The following is a 17,694-nucleotide window of genomic DNA, read 5'->3' on the forward strand; positions in this document are numbered from 1 at the left end:
AACATCTTCATTTAATTGGTTCGTTAAGGAATATGTCAAGATGACAGTTGAACCAATTGCCTCAGACCAGAATATTAATGTATGATATGTTTATTTTGACTGATGCGTTTATTTATCTTTGCTTGGTGGGAGTTTCCAACTTTGCTTATTGGCGTCTTTGATTTTTTTGACTCATCAGCTAATGCCTTTTGGTTATTTTGTACTTGTAAAACAAATTTGTTTTACTTCTGATGATGTTAAAATGTGCAGCACTGGGGACTTCCCTGGTGGCGCAGTGGATAAGACTCCACGCTCCCAGTGCAGGGGACCTGGGTTCGATCCCTGGTCAGGGAACTAGATCCCACATGCATGCTGCAACTAAGAGTTCGCAGGCCCCAACTAAGGAGCCCACGTGCCACAACTAAGAGCCTGCCTGCCACAACTAATACCCAGTGCAATCAAATAAATAAATATTAATAAATAAATAAATTAATTAAATGACTTGGCTGAAGAGGCCCCGCAAGTCACTAAAAGAGCCTTCATTAAAAAAAATTTAAAAAAAAATGTGCAGCACTGAAAACGGCAAAAGGGAAAAGATAACATTGGCAATGAAACATGTCTATATTTCATACTTATACAGTTATTAGGTCTCTTTATGAATCGTAGTTAATTTAGAAACCTTTGTTTACTTGGTTATTACAGCCAGCAAACCATCATGGCATCCTAACTGTAGACATAACAGCTAAACAAAGTCTTTCGATATGATCGGTGTACCTTCTGAAGTCTGAAAGAATCAGTCCCCTGATAATTTTTGGCAAGTTTTAGCCTCATATTTCTGTTGTCATGTTTGCACTTTCTTTTGGTGATTTACCAAGGTAATGGACCATTTTAGAATTAGCAATGTACTTACGCTGCAGACTCGTTGTTGTTGTTAATCTACTGTGGATGAAGCCAGGCGTCGTCTGAATCCATCACATACACCTGTCACTGTCAGTCATCTTTGTAGAACAAAGTGAAATCCAACCGAGTGGCATGTAACATGAGGCACAAAGCACAGATTACCAATTCAGTTCTCTTGTCTCAACACCAAACCCTCTTCCATGTCAGGTCTTCTGATTTTATATGATGACAGTTATTGGTCAGAATATATTACAGTGTTTGCTGTACAGACGGGGCCTTTGTCATGTAATTAAAGAGTACGAGAGCTGCCAGACTAAACAGTGGTCTGAGTTTCAAATAATGTTCTGCGACTTCCTTGGCACGTTTTTATCACCATCTCGAACATGTGTTATTACTTAGTATTCTTTGCCATAGCTAGATTACAGAGGAAAAAAACCCCAGGCAGTGAAGGAGACTAACCCTGGTTCTTCAAGGAGATAAATGCCTCTGAGATACCTTGTACCCTCAGAATGCACCATATTTGTGTGTGCATCTCTCTGCTTGTACTCATAAATCCTGCTTAAACCAACTGTTTACGAAGTCAACATAATGGTCAGCTTTTACAGACAGACTTCATTAGTTATCTTGAAATTCTAAAGAAGGGTAGGCCCAAAGGGCAAATGGACAAAGAACTTGAAATAAACATGAAAAAAAGAGTCCCCCTCATTAGTAATCAAAGAAAATTCCACTACAATGATAAAAAAAACATCAAACTGGTAGAATTTAAAAAAAAAAAATAGCACTCGTTCAGAGGCTAGTGAAACATACACTGTCATAAATTGGTACATCTTTTATGACAGGCAAACTGACAGTATGTATTAAACCTTAAATGTAGCCTTTGATTCCACTTCTAGGAATTCATCCTAAGAAAATAGTAAAAGATATACACAAATACTTATATACAAGAACGCCCATTAAAACATGATTTAAAACAGCAACAACAATATTAGTAAAGACAGCTGGTATCTGTCTTTACAGAGAGCTTTGTGTGTACCTGACAGGGCTGGGTGCTTCACAGGCACAACCTTATTTGCTCCTTACCATCAAGAAGGGAAGTAGGCAGTGGTATCACACGGGAGGCAAGTAACGCTTGGAGTTATGTGCGCAGAGCTAGGAAGATTGAATGAGAAGTTGAACTCATTTGACACGATTCCTTAACCATTACATTTTTTTTTCCCTAATGAATGCTAGTAAAAAGTGGAAAACAGGGGTCCATCAATAGAGGACTAGTTAAATACAATGTAGGTTAGAAAAGTATACAATGGAATATTACTCAGCCATAAAGAAGAATGAAATAATGCTATCTGCAGCAACATGGATGGACCTAGAGATTATCATAGTAAGTGAAGTAAGCCAGACAGAGAAAGACAAATATTGTATGATATTGCTTATATGTGGAATCTAAAAAAATGACTCAAATGAACTTATTTACAAAACAGAAATAGACCCACAGACATAGAAAACAAACTTATGGTTATCAAAGGGGAAAGGAGGGGAGTTTGGGATTAACAGATAAACACAACTATATATAAAATAGACAACCAACAAGGATCTACTGTATAGCACAGGGAACTATACTCAATATTTTGTAATAACCTATAAGGGAAAAGAATCTAAAAAGGGATATATATATATGTATAACTGAGTCAATTACCTGTACACCTGAAACTAACACAACATTGTGAATCAACTATACGTCAGTAAAAAAAAAAAAAGAAAAAAAAGTTGACCCTAACAACAACAACAACAACAAAAGTATGTAGGTATGAGAACTTATACTTTAATTGACTATGTGATAACATGGGAAATGTTTTAAATACATTAAAAAAATCCCAATATATGTAGGATGATTTGAGTTTTTCTCTCACCCTCTACTGTGATATAATACACCTAACAGTCTATTAAAATCGACAGATTCCGGTTCTAACCCCAGTTCTATTGTTGGCTTCGTGAGTGACTGTGAGCAGATTGCTTCACTAGCCTAAGCGCCAATGTTTTCCTCTGTAAAATGGACTCAGCTATGGTTATTAGACATTAAACAAGGCATGGCTGTCCAAGCAACACAGAGTACATGTACAAGAAATGGTAGCTATTATTTTAATGATGAGGTTGGTTCCATGTCTTATATGAATCAAAAAACAAGGAAAGAACACATTAAAACTTATTAATGATTTTCTTAGAGTGCTGGCATTATAATATTTTATTTGTAATGCTTTGCTCTTCTCCCAAACGTAACATTCAATGTATTATATTTTATGCCTCCGTATTTATATATTATATAGAAAAAATTTTATATAAATAGCTACATACAATTATGGTTTTTAATAATTTTCTATAATCAAGAAAAAATACATTTGTTAAACACATCCACACAGAGACACAGGCTGGTGGTTCTTATCAAAAGTTAAAATATGAATGACAGTCTCTAATCCATCTTACGGTTTTCCTGGTCAGCAAGGTAGCCTTTGGTTCAGTAGTTTCAAGCTGATCATCGCTCTCTATTTTTGTCTGTTAGTACCATAGTATCATGGATTGATCTTAGAAGTAGACCCTGAAATGAGCTTGGGGATACTAAAATTACTCAGCGTAATGAAAGTACAGTTTATAGGAATTGGGACTGAAGCGAAGGTCTGAACATCAAGGAGGTTGAGTCGAGTGTTAAGGTGTTCTTTTTGACCCTTTTCCATTCCACTCCCATTGACGTCCTTACTTCCTACCTCCTGTGAACTTTTGAGACTTCCAGGTTTTCTTTTTTCTGCCAACTCTTTAAATGTTGGTGTTCCATGGGTTTCTGCCCTCAGCTCACTTCTTACTCCTCTTTCCAAACTTAACTCACTTCTTCTCCAAACTAGCCTTTCCCCCATACGTTAGCTTAATATTGTATCTTAGAGCAGTTAAAAATCATGAACTCTGAAACTGATTAGCTGTGTACCTTGGGTAAGGTTCCATGCTAGTGTCCTCCTCTATAGAACAGGTTACTCATTCCTACCTCAAGGTAAGGATTAAATAAGAGGTGAAGCCCTAAGCCCAGTGCATTACTGCATAGGAACTTCCATAGATGAGATCCCTTGCTGTGATGTCTGTTGTTCTGGTGGCGGTCATGGCGGTGGCCTCCAGGTAGGACAAGTCAAGCACCTGGAGTCATTCTGAATTTCTTTCCTCCTCTCTCTCTCCTACATCCAATAGATTTTCAAGTCCTGTTGATACAACCTCGTTGGTCTTTTCCTATTTACTCCTGCTTTGGTTCTTATCACCTCTTACCTTGAAAGTGGTCATTGGCAGCTACCTGATCTTCCTGTTCCCAGTGCTTTTCGTATTCAGTCCATTCTCTCACTGTAGCCTGAATAATCATTGGAAAAAGGTAAAGCTGGTGATGGCATCATTTTGCCTAATCCTTCTCTTAGTGGTACCCAGTCACCTAGAGCAGGGACATGTGCTAACTCAGCAAACTTTTTCTGCAAAAGGCCAGATAGTAAATACTTTGGGCGTTGCTGGCCATATGGTCTCTGTTGCAGCTACTCTGTCATTGTGGTGTAAAAGCAGCCATGGACAATATGTAAATGAATGAGCATGGCTGTGTTCCAATAAAACTTTATTTATGGAAGCTGAAATTTGAATTTCATGCAGTTGTCATATGTCATGAAATATTCTTTTGATTTTTTCCAACCATTTAGAAACCTAACAACTATTCTTAGCTTGTGGGCCACACAGATACTGGCAGGTGGCAGGGTTTGGCCTGTAGGCTGGAGTTTACCAAATAAGTTCAAGTTCCTCAGCATGGATAACAAGATCTTTTGTGATCTGCCCTGGTTTATTCCTCCAGCCTGATCTTTTTTAAAAATTATTATTATTTTTAAATGCAGACTTTATTTATTTACTTATTATTTTTGGCTGCGTTGGGTCTTAGTTGCGGCACATGGGATCTTTCGTTGCGGCACACGGGATCTTTCGTTGTGGCGTGTGGGCTCTTTGTTGAGGTGCACGGGCTTCTCTCTAGTGGTGGTGCACGGGTTCCAGAGCACGTGGGCTCTGTAGTTTGCGGCACGTGGGCTTAGTTGCCCCGCGGTATGTGGGATCTTAGTTCCCCGACCAGGGATTGAACCAGTGTCCTCTGCATCGCAAGATGGATTCTTTACCACTGGACCACTAGGGAAGTCCGCAGCCTGATGTTTTGCTACCTTCTCTTTACTTCTTCCACTTATTCAATAAACTCACCTTTTCTCTGTCCTTAATGAGTCATCATGTTTTTGCTTTCTCTCATGCTGTTCCCTTTGCCCAGGGCACAACTCATTCTTAGCTGTCCTCCCTCCTCTTCTACCCTGTCTTCCATCCACTACTTGTAGATAACCTACTTCTCTTTCAAGGTTCAGCTCGAGCGGTACTTATTCTGTGCAGTGAGGACACTCATGTCAGCTGCCTGGGTTTATATCTCAGCCCCATTTCTTGTCTCTCGATCATTGCCTTGTCTCTCAGTTTCTCGTCTGAAGAAAAAAAGGAGTTAATCATCATCATCATCCCTATGGTTTCCCTTTGTTAGAATCCACTGAGCTAGCACACGGACAGCACTGGGAATCATGGTTTTCACATAGTTATTGTGCAATCCACGTTTACTCTGCACCTCAGATAGAAGAGACTATTTCTGTTGTCCCTTCTGTACCCTTCATAGACATCTGTCAAAGCACTTATAATACTTGATATAGCTCTCGGCCCAGTGCATTGCATTCAGTAATAATAGGTACTCAGTAAATGTTTACTGGGTGAATGAGAGAGAAAAGGGAGAAATCTTAGCTTGACTTTAAGTGGATTCCAAAACAAAAATCTCTTGCATGTTACTAAGTAACAGGACAAAAAGGAGCCATAGAGAATAAGCAGGTTCATTAAATTGAAAATAAATTTTAAAATATCTTATATACAATTACTGTGTTTTAGTATCGGGCTCATGTCCATAGGAGGAAAGAAATGCCACGTGGACAGTCTAGTGGTCCTCTTAGGAACCTGTGTCCCTGCCAATCCTTTCTCTTACTGATTTGCATTTCTTTCTGTTCATTCCCCTCCCCACTCCTGCAAGGATGAGCACGCCTCTTACCTGTGGTTTCACCATGTGGAGCTGTGGGACCAGTACAGAATCATGTCTTGGAGGAAGTGCCAAGGATTCAGTGAATTATTAGAGTAAGGAGGCCAGCTGCAGAGCCACGGGGTTCAGAAAGACAGAAGGTGAGGGCTCAGGACCCAGTCAGAGCAGAAAGCACTGGGCTGGATGTGGGGAGGTGGGGCCAAAGCCCTTGGCTGGTTAACAGGAGCGTTGTTGCCTGTGCAGGGATGGTTTGTGTAAAGCCGTGGACAGAACGGGACTTTCAGGCATATCACAGCATCTAGAATTAGAAAGAGTCAGAGATGTCTTGTCAGTGAGCTCCATACACTGCGTGGAGAGCCTCTTGACTACTGCTATTCCTTCTCACCTTCTGTACTTTCTGTGATAGAAACATTCTGTTGCCTGGATTCATTCAACAGATGTGGATTATCACAGGGCTGTATTGGGCATCTATTGAGGTAATAGGTAGAAAAGCATTTTTGAAAGTTGCTAATGTAAAGTTCTTCTATTTCCACCTAAAACCTCCTTTCTATTGGAAAACGTTTGCTTTATACATAAGCAAAGTGTCTCTTACTGAAATTCATATCTTTTTCATGCTGTTTTAGGCAGTGGGAGATTTTTGTACATCAGAGGTACATTCTGGTATGGCTCGTGTGCTAGCTTAATTCTGACACTAAGTCAACTTTATAACTTGGATTAAGTTATTTTTATATTCTTTATGTTTTGTGACCACTGGGGTGCAAATTTCCTCGGGGAATAAGTAGAATGCCTGTCCTAAGGAGGATTCTGTAGATGTTGGTAAAATGACTAGATCTGAAATTCTCTGTGCTAAAGCTGCTAAAATCTTAACCCTGCCCCTTCTTTTGGGGAAAAATAAGTCTTTATATGTGTACCTTTATTGGTAAGACTTCTGCAGTTCTCTGCAAGAGGATTAGCAAGCATTGCAAGCAAAGGCAAACATTTCAAGGAAAAACCTTACAAATATTCTTGCTTTCAAGATAGACATAATATCATGCCATAAGTAAACATTATGAAACCATTTCCTTTTGAAGTTGATTCACTGAACCAATAATTTGAAATTCAGCTTGATGTTAGAGACCTTTTATTTTAAATGACTGTTGTTGGTCCACTAGACTGGTAAATTAGGTGAGCCATAAGAAACAAAAAAGCTTTGTTTGTAGTCTAGCACTCAGTTATTAACAAATATGAAATCTAAAACTCCTAACCAACGTTGTTGGAAAGCTAACAAATGTCCAGCATCTATTTTGGGTTTGTACACAAGTTGGCCAGAAGCAGCTTATTCAGAGAATGAAATCTGAATTATTAAAAAAAAGGAGGCGGGGGTAAGATGGAATTGGGGTGGGGGGAAAGGTCAAGTCTGTAGTGGGCAGAATTCTAAGATGACCTTCAAGACTCCAAGCCCATCTTCTCCCAGTTATTCAGTTAAACACTAACTTAGTCCTGTTGTGAGGGGATATTGCAGATGTCATTAACATCCCAAACTAGTTGACCTTAAAATACGGAGATCATTTGGGTGGCCCTGACTAATCATATGAGCCATTTAAATCTGGTCTAGAGGTCAGAGACAGGTAAGTCAAAGAGATTTGAAGCTTGAGAAGGATTCTACATGGAGGAGATTCTCCGTTGCTGGTTTTGGAGATGGAGGGGGCCGCGTGGCAAGGAATGTGAGTGGCCTCTAGAACCTGAGAGGGACCCCTAGCTGACAGCCAGTAAGGAAATAGGGGCCTCAGTCCTACAACTGCAAGGAACGGAGTTCTGTCAACAATGATTGAAAATGGATCCCTTCCACCCTCCAGATGAGAATTTAACCCAGCTGGCATCTTGATTCCAGAATTTTGATACTCTGAGCAGATAACTCAGCCATGCTGAGCTAGACTTCTGACCTACAGACCTTTGAGCTAATCAGCAGGTGTGCTTTAAGCCATGAAGTTTGTGGTCATTTGTTATGCAGCAATAGAAGACTAATATGAGGCCTCTGTCATGTCTCCTTTGCATCACTGTAGTAGCCTATTAACTGGTCTCTCTGCTTCTAGACCAGTGTTGGTCAAACTGGTGAAGAAACAGTTTTTGAAATTCCAATGTGTTGCAGACCAATACTGTGGCAGATTGTGGTTCACGAAGATGGCTGCAACATCTCCCGTCCCTGTGCTCTTCTGTCACGTGACCATGCCACTCCCTCTCTCAGGAGGCTCTCGTTTCCTCCACCTGAGTCCGGGCTGGCCTTAATGACAGGCTTATAACCTCTTACCATTTTCAAGTGATGCTCTGTGTTGCAAGGCTGTTGGAAAAGGCCCTGCAGCTTCTGCCTGGTTCTCTAGCAAGGCTCCTCCTTGGCACTCAGCTGCCATGCCTTGAGAGGCCACGTCACGTGGAGAGGGCAGTACTGGGTGATCCAGTCAACAGAATTAACAGCCTTTCTTGAGTCATCCCAGCCCAGATGCCAGACATGTGAATGAGAAGCCTTCAGATAATTACAGCCCCTAAGCTGGTCTAGTCAACCCCAGCCTTGTGTCTTCCCAGCTGAGGCCTCAGACATCAGGGACAAAGACAGGTCATCCCCACTGTGCCCTGTCCAAATTCACGACCCACAGAATCAGTGAGTGTCATAAAGTACTTCCTGCTTTCTGGCACTACATTTGGGATTGGTTTGTTATGCAGCAGCAGATAACCAGAATAAACATTTTTATAAAATGCTGTGAAAGCAAAATTATAAAAAGACAGAATATAAGCAGAAAACACATAGTGTCACTGCTATGCTACTCTGTTGGTCAAAGTAGTTACAAACCTGCCAAGATTCAAGAGAAGAGGATACAGACCCCACTTCTCAAAGAGAGGAAACTTGAAGAATTTGGGAGCCATTAAAAAAAAAATTTAAATTTTGAAATAAATTTAGCCTTATCGAAAAGTTGTAAAAATATTACAGAGAATTTCCATATGCCCTTCACCCAGCTTCCACTAATGGTAACATCTTATGGAGCCATAGTTCTGTTGTCAAAACCAGGAAATTATCATTGATGTAATATTGTTAACTGATCTGCAGATTTTATTCCAGTTTTGCCAGTTTTCCCAATAATGTCCTTTCTCTGGTCCTGGGTCTAATCTAGGACCCCACAGTGCATTTAGTTTTCAGGTCTTCTTAGTCTGCTCCAATATGGGACAGTTCTCACCCTTCCCTGTCTTTCATGACTAACGCTTTTGAAGTGTACAGGTAGTTATTTTGCAAGATGCCCCTCAAATTTGCTTGAATTTTTTCATGGTTAGATTAGGGTTATGCATTTTTCACAAGAGTACCCCAGAAGTGATGATGTGCCCTCCTTAGTGTGTGATATCAGGGTGTACATGACGTCAGTATGTCTTATTCCTGGTGATGTGAAACGTGCTCCTTGGGGAAGGTGCTCCCTGCCAGGGTTCTCCACTGTAAATACCTTGTGGATAGGTCCTTTGAGACTCTGCAGATATTCTGTTTGTCATCATATGTTGCTGGGGCCATGTTATAAAACTGCCACAAAGTTCAAATTTTTTATCATTAGATCCAACAGATTAAAACTTAATCTTTCCAGTTTCTGTCATTATAGTGTCATAGATGTGGGCTGTTTGCAGACTGGCTCTGGTCTGCAGACCACACTTTGAGGAGCAATGTTCTAGGCTGCGCTGCTTCACCAGTTCCTTTTTTCCTATTACTGTCAGATTGGAGTTTGAATAGCAAATCCAACGGTGTCATTCTTCAGCTTAGAATTCGTCAGAGCCTTCCCATCCTTTTAGGGTGCAATCCAGACTTCTAAGCCTGACGGTCAAGGCTACATCATTCTGCTCCATCTTTCACATTGTCCCCTTACTAGTTAGACTTCTCCGATTATCCTCACCATTGTATCCATGTAGGCACACCTGGCTCCTCCACACACTGTAGCTGGCCAATCCCCTGTCTTTCAAGGCTGATGAGCACCTCTTTTCAGTAGTCTGGGCTCACTAGGTTTTTCCCACGTCTAGTCCCCTGTATCCTGTGCATATATCTCTGATAGAAGTTGAATTTTGTTTTTACGTTTGATTATGTATATGTCAAGCCATTTTTTAAAAAAAATTTTATTGAAGTATAATTGATTTACAATGTTGTATTAGTTTCAGGTGTACAGCAAAGTGATTCATTCATATATTAGCTATATCGTATGATATTTGTCTGTCAAGCCATTTGACTTGACTGAGCTTAAAGGCATCGGTTTTGAGTTATAAGATTGGCCCATGACAAGGGTTCAAGAGTGTTAATCATAACTTGAGATAGTATCCAGGAAGAAATGTATCCAGTACTAGGTAAGATCTGTATGACCAGATGGATTCCAGAAATGCAGAGACGGTGTGTGGAGAAGCCCTTTGGGGAGGACATTGTCCCTGATGGATAGGGTTGACTGTTGGGGCCTTTGGCTCTAGACTTGTGGCCCTTCTTCATGTGTATGGTCTCTACCCCAGGGGTAGATAAAAACTTCAAGCGAGGAAGCAAACTCCAGACAGTGCAGCTCCATGGGTGGACCCCTGTGTCTCCATAGGCCTGTTTTATTGCTTTTGGGGACCACTTTCTTTGTCCTGCAAAACTGAGCAAAGAGCAGGTGGAGATCCTCTGCCTTCCTCTCCCTGCACCTCCTTCTAAGTTTTAAGGGAAAATTTTAAAGAAAGCTAATAATGGTTTGAAATTCAACCGAACCTAGTCTTATAGCTCTCTGAACAGAACGGGAGTGATCTCCCTGTACCAATTTTTCCTGTGTTGCAACTAGTCTTTTATATCTAAATATTGCTAGGCTTACTTTATATTTAGCCCTATTTTCAAAGTATATGAAATGTAATTGTGCCAGAAAATAGAGAAAAGCAAGGCCGCCATGATTCCATAGGTCACCACTAATAACTTTACCTCGAAAGCAATTGTTCTTTCTTACATCAAAAGTGTTGACCTATTATTTAAAGTATACATTTTAATCTTTTTGGTAATCATTTAGCACATTTTGTGATAAAATCTTCTTAAAATTTGTGCTCATAGCTTCCAGAGATAAATCTCAACTAAGTATTTATCAGAATTTAAATACATGGTATCTTAAATGAGTTATCAAGCATTAATAAGTACATGAAAATGTTATCAATAAATGATTTATCAATTAAAAATTATCAATAAATAATTTATCAATAAATAGATTTTTAAAAATTTCCCAATACCAATGGCAACATTTACTTTAAGAACAGGAGGGAGTTAGAATGCCAAATAATGTATCCTAAAGATTTTCATAAATTCATTCAAAATTTTCTAATTCAAACAGCACCTCTTTTGTTAATAACATAAACCACAGATATACAAAGTCCCAGTCAATCTCCTGTAATAAAACCTTGTAAGGAAAACTTTCACCGTGTACGATCTTATCATTAAATTACACTGTTAAGGGGAAGAAGAACCACCCCTCCCCAACAAAAAACCCAAGGTAAAGTAGTCCCAAGAATGGAATTTGGAAAGGGCAGTATATTTCAATTTAATCATCTGGAATTACTTAAACACAGTGTGCTTAGATGGCTAACATAAAGGAAGAAAAGTTTACTGTGCTACAGTTACTATCTTCACAATCCTTTGAAGATTTGGGATAATTTCAAAAAGATCTCTACTTTGTTTTTGGTTTAAAAAATTCAGATAAATCTTTGCCCTTCCTGTCCTTCAGGCTGTCTATAAACCATAGAAATTTCATTCTTTTCAAATTTAGGAAATAACAGACTCATGTAGTAAGATGATACTGGTCATTTAAATCATGGGGGCCAACCACAACAGAGCCCCCGGATAAGATAGCCTTTTGAGTCATGATTTTCCAAAGTCTCTGTGATGACTTAAGACCTGCTGCCTGAATAAATCCCTGAGAACCAGCCACATCCGCTTTGTTTAGAGGTAAGCCGCCTCCTCCCTGCTCTACAGAGGCCTGAGCACCAGAGCTGCTCCCCAGAGGACCAGGTCAGAGCAAGAGAGCTCCATTACTCAGAGCACATCAAGGGTTGATCATTGGAGAACCGAGCTACTAACTGGACTTACGATGATAGGAAAGGAGATGCTTAAAGTAAGGAGACGTATTTTTTAAAATCAAAATTTAAGAACGTATTGAAAACTATGGTCTCTAAAGCAGTCTAAAATCTGTGGATTTCAGATATTTTATATACAACTCACAATAAAACAAAATGCATTTTATGTCACTACCCAGTACACGTATTCAGACCTATATGTGAAATAAAAAATGCCACGGAACAATACTGTGTGCGACACCCTAGGATATTTTCTATTTTATTGTTTTAAATTAAGAAAATGCTAGTCAATAGCCAGTAAACTCATTGCCCACTTATCGGTCCCTTCCCATAGTCTGGAAAAATGCTGCCTCAGATAGTTGTAAGCGTATGCAGCCACTGTTGTCCCATACCTGCTTTAGAGTGCTTTTGGGATTACATGTGAGGTTAGTTCATGAGTCACAGAAAATGTCATAGAAAAAAAATTTTTTTTCACTAAAAGTGATTTTATTTAGCTTGAGTTCCCTTTTTATTTACCAGATGTGGCTCTAAATTATGTGTTAGTCAAATCAAAGAACAAAATTCTTCTGGTTGATTGTGTTCAGAAGAATGTGAGGATAAAAGTTTTTTTGGCTTATCTCATAGGCTTTTCTTTCATCAATGTATTATCATAGATAAACAAGCCAGACAATAAATTCCCTTTCTATCCTCCTGGCGTTTTCTGTGAAATAGACAAACAGCACATACCTACAACGAAAACAACATGCTTGTCTTAAGTGCTGTAGTTTATCCTACAAAGTAAATTCTAATCAAGTTAAGGAATCTGATTTTTTTTAAACTGGAGCAGGATCAGCAAATTATACCTTGTGGGCCAAATATGGGACACTGCCTGTTTTTGTAAATAAAATTTTATTGGAACACAGCCATGCCTATTCATTTATGTATTATTTATGCCTGCTTTTACATTATAGAGACAGAGGTAAGTAGATGCTATAGAGACTGTGTGGCCTGCAAAGCCTAGAATATTTACTATTTGGCTCTTTATAGAAAAAAGTTTACTGACCCCTGGAATAAAGGGATATTTAGAGATTGAAGTATTGTTCTTAAAAAACTATCACTTTTGAATCAAGGCTATCTTCCCTTAAGTAGCATGAAAAAATTCTTCTGTTACAAACAGATGACAATTTATAACTAGGTTTGATGAGAGAAAGTGCCTAGAAACTATTGAGTGATTGGTGTCTACCTTTTTTTAAAGATCATTAAAAATCATTGTACTTTAAATCATTAATGCTGAGAAGATAACTAATGAGGCATATATGAAAGATTACAGTGTGACATGCTAATAATTTAACTACAGGGAGGATTGGTTACGTTATTTCAGCTGGCATTGACTATTTTGATAGTCTTTATAATAATTGTGAATTTTAATAAAATTTTACATTTATAAGTGTCAGTCTGTTTGAGATTTTACTTGCTACAGATCAGTGAGGCTAAGCTAATAGTCATTTGCAAAGAAGCCTCATATTTCTTGTGTTTAGATGTAGTTCACTGTATTAAAATGAGTATTTAGTCATAATATTTTTCGGTCACAGAATTTAAGCAATAAAACATGGGGCTGCAATGCTCCATATCAGGGTAGCAGTTTAAATAATTTTAAAATAATTAATAAATTATCTTTTCATTTTTTCACAGACTTGTGGAAGAAAGCAAACTGATCCCACGCATTTTTGATGTAATTCTGGTAAGAGAAGAAATGTGCGTCTGAAATTCAAGTGAAATTTAAAAATTTTAAAAGTTTTGACCACGTTGTTTGGTTGGGTTCTCACCCTAACTCTGCCCAGAAGGACTGTGTGTCCATCATCTCACTTAACCTTATTAGGCCTCAGTTTCCTTGTCTGAGCTTTTGTCCAGCTCTGAGATTGTATAGGGACGCTGTTTAATGACCTGCCCTCTTTCTGAAAATCCTTTGCATTTTATTTCTATAAAGTTAAAAAATGTGTTATCTAATATAGAAAGAATACTGTATCTGAGGTTGGTTTGTGGAGGAAGGGCAGAATGACGATCGCTGTCCTTCAATATGAATTTTCTGATTTTCACCATGGAGCTCTCTGACTTTGTCATCACTGGGTCAGATCAACAGTTTTATGGCTATGGGCAGAAGTTGTCTTCTTCAGAACGTAGAATAGCTTAGCTTCTGTACACCATTTTTTCCATTCATAGAACACAACTTGATTGAAAACCATCGGTTAAAGAAAACCTTTCCTCTCTGGTTCCTATGTGTAGAGAATAAAATGGGATGTAGGGTTGGCTTTTCTCACTTCTGATAAATCCCTATTTATACTAGATACAAATCTGAGAATTAGGCTGAAAACTCAGTTGGTACTTAGAGCAAGGGAGTGCCCTTAGCCAAAGAAGTGTTCTCTTGTACCTGAGTGGGTTGTCCCCCTTTACCAAAAAGTTTCCCTCCATAGCTAACTGACAGTGCAAGGGACAAAGGAGGGGACATGTCTGCAGTCAGATCAGCCGAACCTGCCTTGGTCATCAATAGAGCAATAGCTGTTACTGTCTGATAACCCTACAAATGGAAAATTAGCCCTCTTTAATCATCCTAAAATATTAATCTACAAGTTGTTTGTGTGCTGATAGGGCTGTATGGGGCAAACATTATTTTTCTTAGCTGCAGATTGCCCTTTTTTTGGTGGAGAGGTGTTGGGTTTGCTGAGCTACTTGAGTTAGGCGGGGAGTAGGGGTGGGCATGGGTAGTATTCCCAAAGCACGCTCAAGTGACAACATGGTGACCCAGAGCTGCCGTGCTAAGAGGATTGAATTGCTTCAAATAGTCAAAGGGGGTTTTAGGGGCAGTATCAGGAGAAGAAAGGGAGAAAAAGGAGATGAAGAACCATGGAGATCATCAGCTGTCTAGTGGGGATTTTTAAGCTTTGCCCAGTGGTATGTGCATCTCCCACCTTCAGTAGGACGTACATCACTTGCTAATTTGTTGTGGAGTTGGATTTGTTTTTGGAGGGCCACAGGTGCCGTTAATGTTGGGTTCGGCTGCACGGTTGGGCAGGGGGCAGGAGCCAAAGCTGTCCACATTCAACCACCTCTGGCTTGCACTTGAAAAGAGACTTGGTGCTGCAGACAGAGAGAGCTGGAGCTAGACTGGACCTTGAACTCATGGATGTGGCTCATCCCCTTGCTGTGCCAGGAGGGCTTCTGACCTGCTGAGGTCAATACAGCTCCTTTTGTGACTGATAGAAAGTTCTCTACCCAGCCTTTGGCAATCATCTCAAGGTCTAAAATCCCACACATGGAAAATTCTTCCTTGTAGGTTACCAAAACCCCTCCCTACCTGATGAATCTTTGTATAACGAGCACCTAGCAAGGCTTCATGTTGCGCAAATGTTTAACTGATTAATGCCACCATTGAAACACCTGTCATTGTGTTGTAGCTGTCGTTGGGAGTGCGTAGAGGTGACATATACTTTCCAGGTCAGGATTTCAACTTGTCCTGAGCCCTGTGACCTCGGAGGCATTTCTGGGATGAGGCTTTTCCTCCTGCCGGAACAGCTCCATACTCAAGTGTTTTGTAGGCCCTTATTTTGAAAAGAGGTCCTGCTGCTAAGAAAAAGTAAAGAAAAAAAACAGTTGGAAATCACTGCTTTTTGGGACAGGACTTTTGATGTATTTGAAGAACATTATTGAATCCCTATTCTATTTTTGTCTTTCTTGAGTTGAATAATCTCTACTTTTTTCTCTGTATAAATACATTTTTAATCAATGAAGTATCTTTGTAGCAGTTATCCTATGAACTATTACCTTGTCCTTTCTAAATTTTTGTCACCGAGCTAGACATAATACTTTGATTCTATGCTGTACTTTTTTTTTTTTTCTCCCATATTTTAACATTTCTGAATCCAGGCTATACTTCCCAAACCAATGACATTTTACAGTTGCTTTCAGCCCAGGTGACCTGGTTGTCATTGCCTTAACCAATTCATTTCAGTTTTATTTTTCTTTTTATTAGTGCCCAAGAACGATATATTAGAAAAATATATGTCTAAGTTTGAAAGAGCTCTTTCAATAAAAATGAAAATTCTAAGTAATAAGAAACCATGCCATAGTTTAATTGGCAGCATTTTTCTTCTGTAGTGCTTGATAAAATAATGGTGTATCTTAGAACTGATGGATTCCTGGATTCAAGAAAACACAGTGTATACTTCAGTTGGGTTTGCTTTCTAAGTTCAAGGGCCTAGGTGGTGTCTGGCATATATATAGCAGCTTCTAGCAATGGTTTGATCAGAATGAGACATAATGAAAAGATTGTACGAGACCCTTTGGCTACTGCTTGTGTCTTTTAGCCACTCATTAAAAAACAAAACAGCATTTGACTCGTTTAGCTGGTGGTCCACTGTGACCTCTTGATGATTTTTTTCTTTACTCTAAGCACATAACTGTCTTCCATCTTCTGTTTGATGTAATTAGAGCCTGATAATGGGCTTTATAACATCGTTCTTTTCTAGAGTTCCTCATATGATATGTTCTTAACCCACAGTGTAAGACATCCTCTCCTAGATGTTTTTCATTAGAAAGCAAAACTGTTTCTTCTGGTGGGCAGGAATTGCAGTCAGCTTCTATGTCTTTCCTGCAGGCTTGGAGAAAGGTGAAGATGAAGGCAGCAGAATTCTAAATTTGTCGTCCCGTTTGGTAGGAGGTTTCTCAAAGGGGAAAGAGAATACTGTGGACTCCAGGGGAGGGAGTGATTCGCTCTGCTCCGTGTAGGGAGAGGAGTTTCACAGAAGAAGTAAGCTTTGAACAGGGCCTTGAGCGGCTTGTCGTGAGGAGAGGGGGCACGCCAGCTTTGGGGATGGTGAGTACTTAAGTGTGCCTGCACCAGGGCCGTGGAGAGATGGTAGGGAGTGAGTACTTTGGGACCAGATTCCCGCAGGGCTTTATACTGTGGTTCTTTCTTATTTGTTGGCTTTGCAAATAATTTATGCTCTTCAAAATCACGGCCCTCTAAACAAACCAGTGGTTACCAGTGGGGAGAGGGGAGGGAGGAGGGACGATATAGGGGTAGAGGATTAAGAGGTACAAGCTATTATGAATAAAATAAGCTACAAGGCTATATTGTACACGGGGAATATAGCCAATATTTTATAATAACTGTAAATGGAGTATAACCTTGAAAAGATGTGAATCAATATCTTGTACACTTGTAGCTTATATAATATTGTACATAAACTATACTTCAATTTAAAAATTAAAAAAAAATCAGGATCCTCTCTTTAAAAGAAAACTTTTTGAGCCCCTCTGCTGCTGGGGCTATGTGCAGTGAGGAGGTATGCTGCCTGGCCATTGGGGTTGGGTCTGGGAGAGGATCAGGATGAGGGTCATGGGCTTATACTGGAAACTTGAAACAGGTTGAAAGCTGGATTCTGGGAGTCACCTGCAAGACTCCATCAATGAGGCTTTTGAGATCAGCCAAAGGGACTGTGGGAAGGGAGCTTAAAAGATAGAGCCAGTCTCAGAGGTCTGATCTAAGGGTCCAGGAGTTCTAACACCACATTCAGGCCAGAGAACAGGCAGGATGTTTTTAATCCTGTGTTCCAGCTGCAAGTGTCCCCACTCTTGGCAGGCCAAGCGGT

At 39.6% G+C, this 17,694-nt stretch overlaps 1 protein-coding gene across 4 annotated transcripts in view; it reads left to right on the top strand.

Moving 5' to 3' along the window:
• ULK4 (unc-51 like kinase 4) overlaps positions 1 to 17,694 on the top strand; it is a 539,805-nt gene that overhangs the window by 235,076 nt on the left and 287,035 nt on the right. For all 4 annotated transcript variants that reach the window (XM_059939363.1, XM_059939366.1, XM_059939365.1 and 1 more), the window contains one exon: positions 13,739 to 13,787. In XM_059939363.1, coding sequence (XP_059795346.1) covers positions 13,739 to 13,787 — 49 coding nt within the window. The remainder of the gene's footprint in view (positions 1 to 13,738; positions 13,788 to 17,694) is intronic.

The sequence above is a fragment of the Balaenoptera ricei genome, chromosome 11 (genome assembly GCF_028023285.1).
Source record: "Balaenoptera ricei isolate mBalRic1 chromosome 11, mBalRic1.hap2, whole genome shotgun sequence".
NCBI lineage: Eukaryota > Metazoa > Chordata > Mammalia > Artiodactyla > Balaenopteridae > Balaenoptera > Balaenoptera ricei.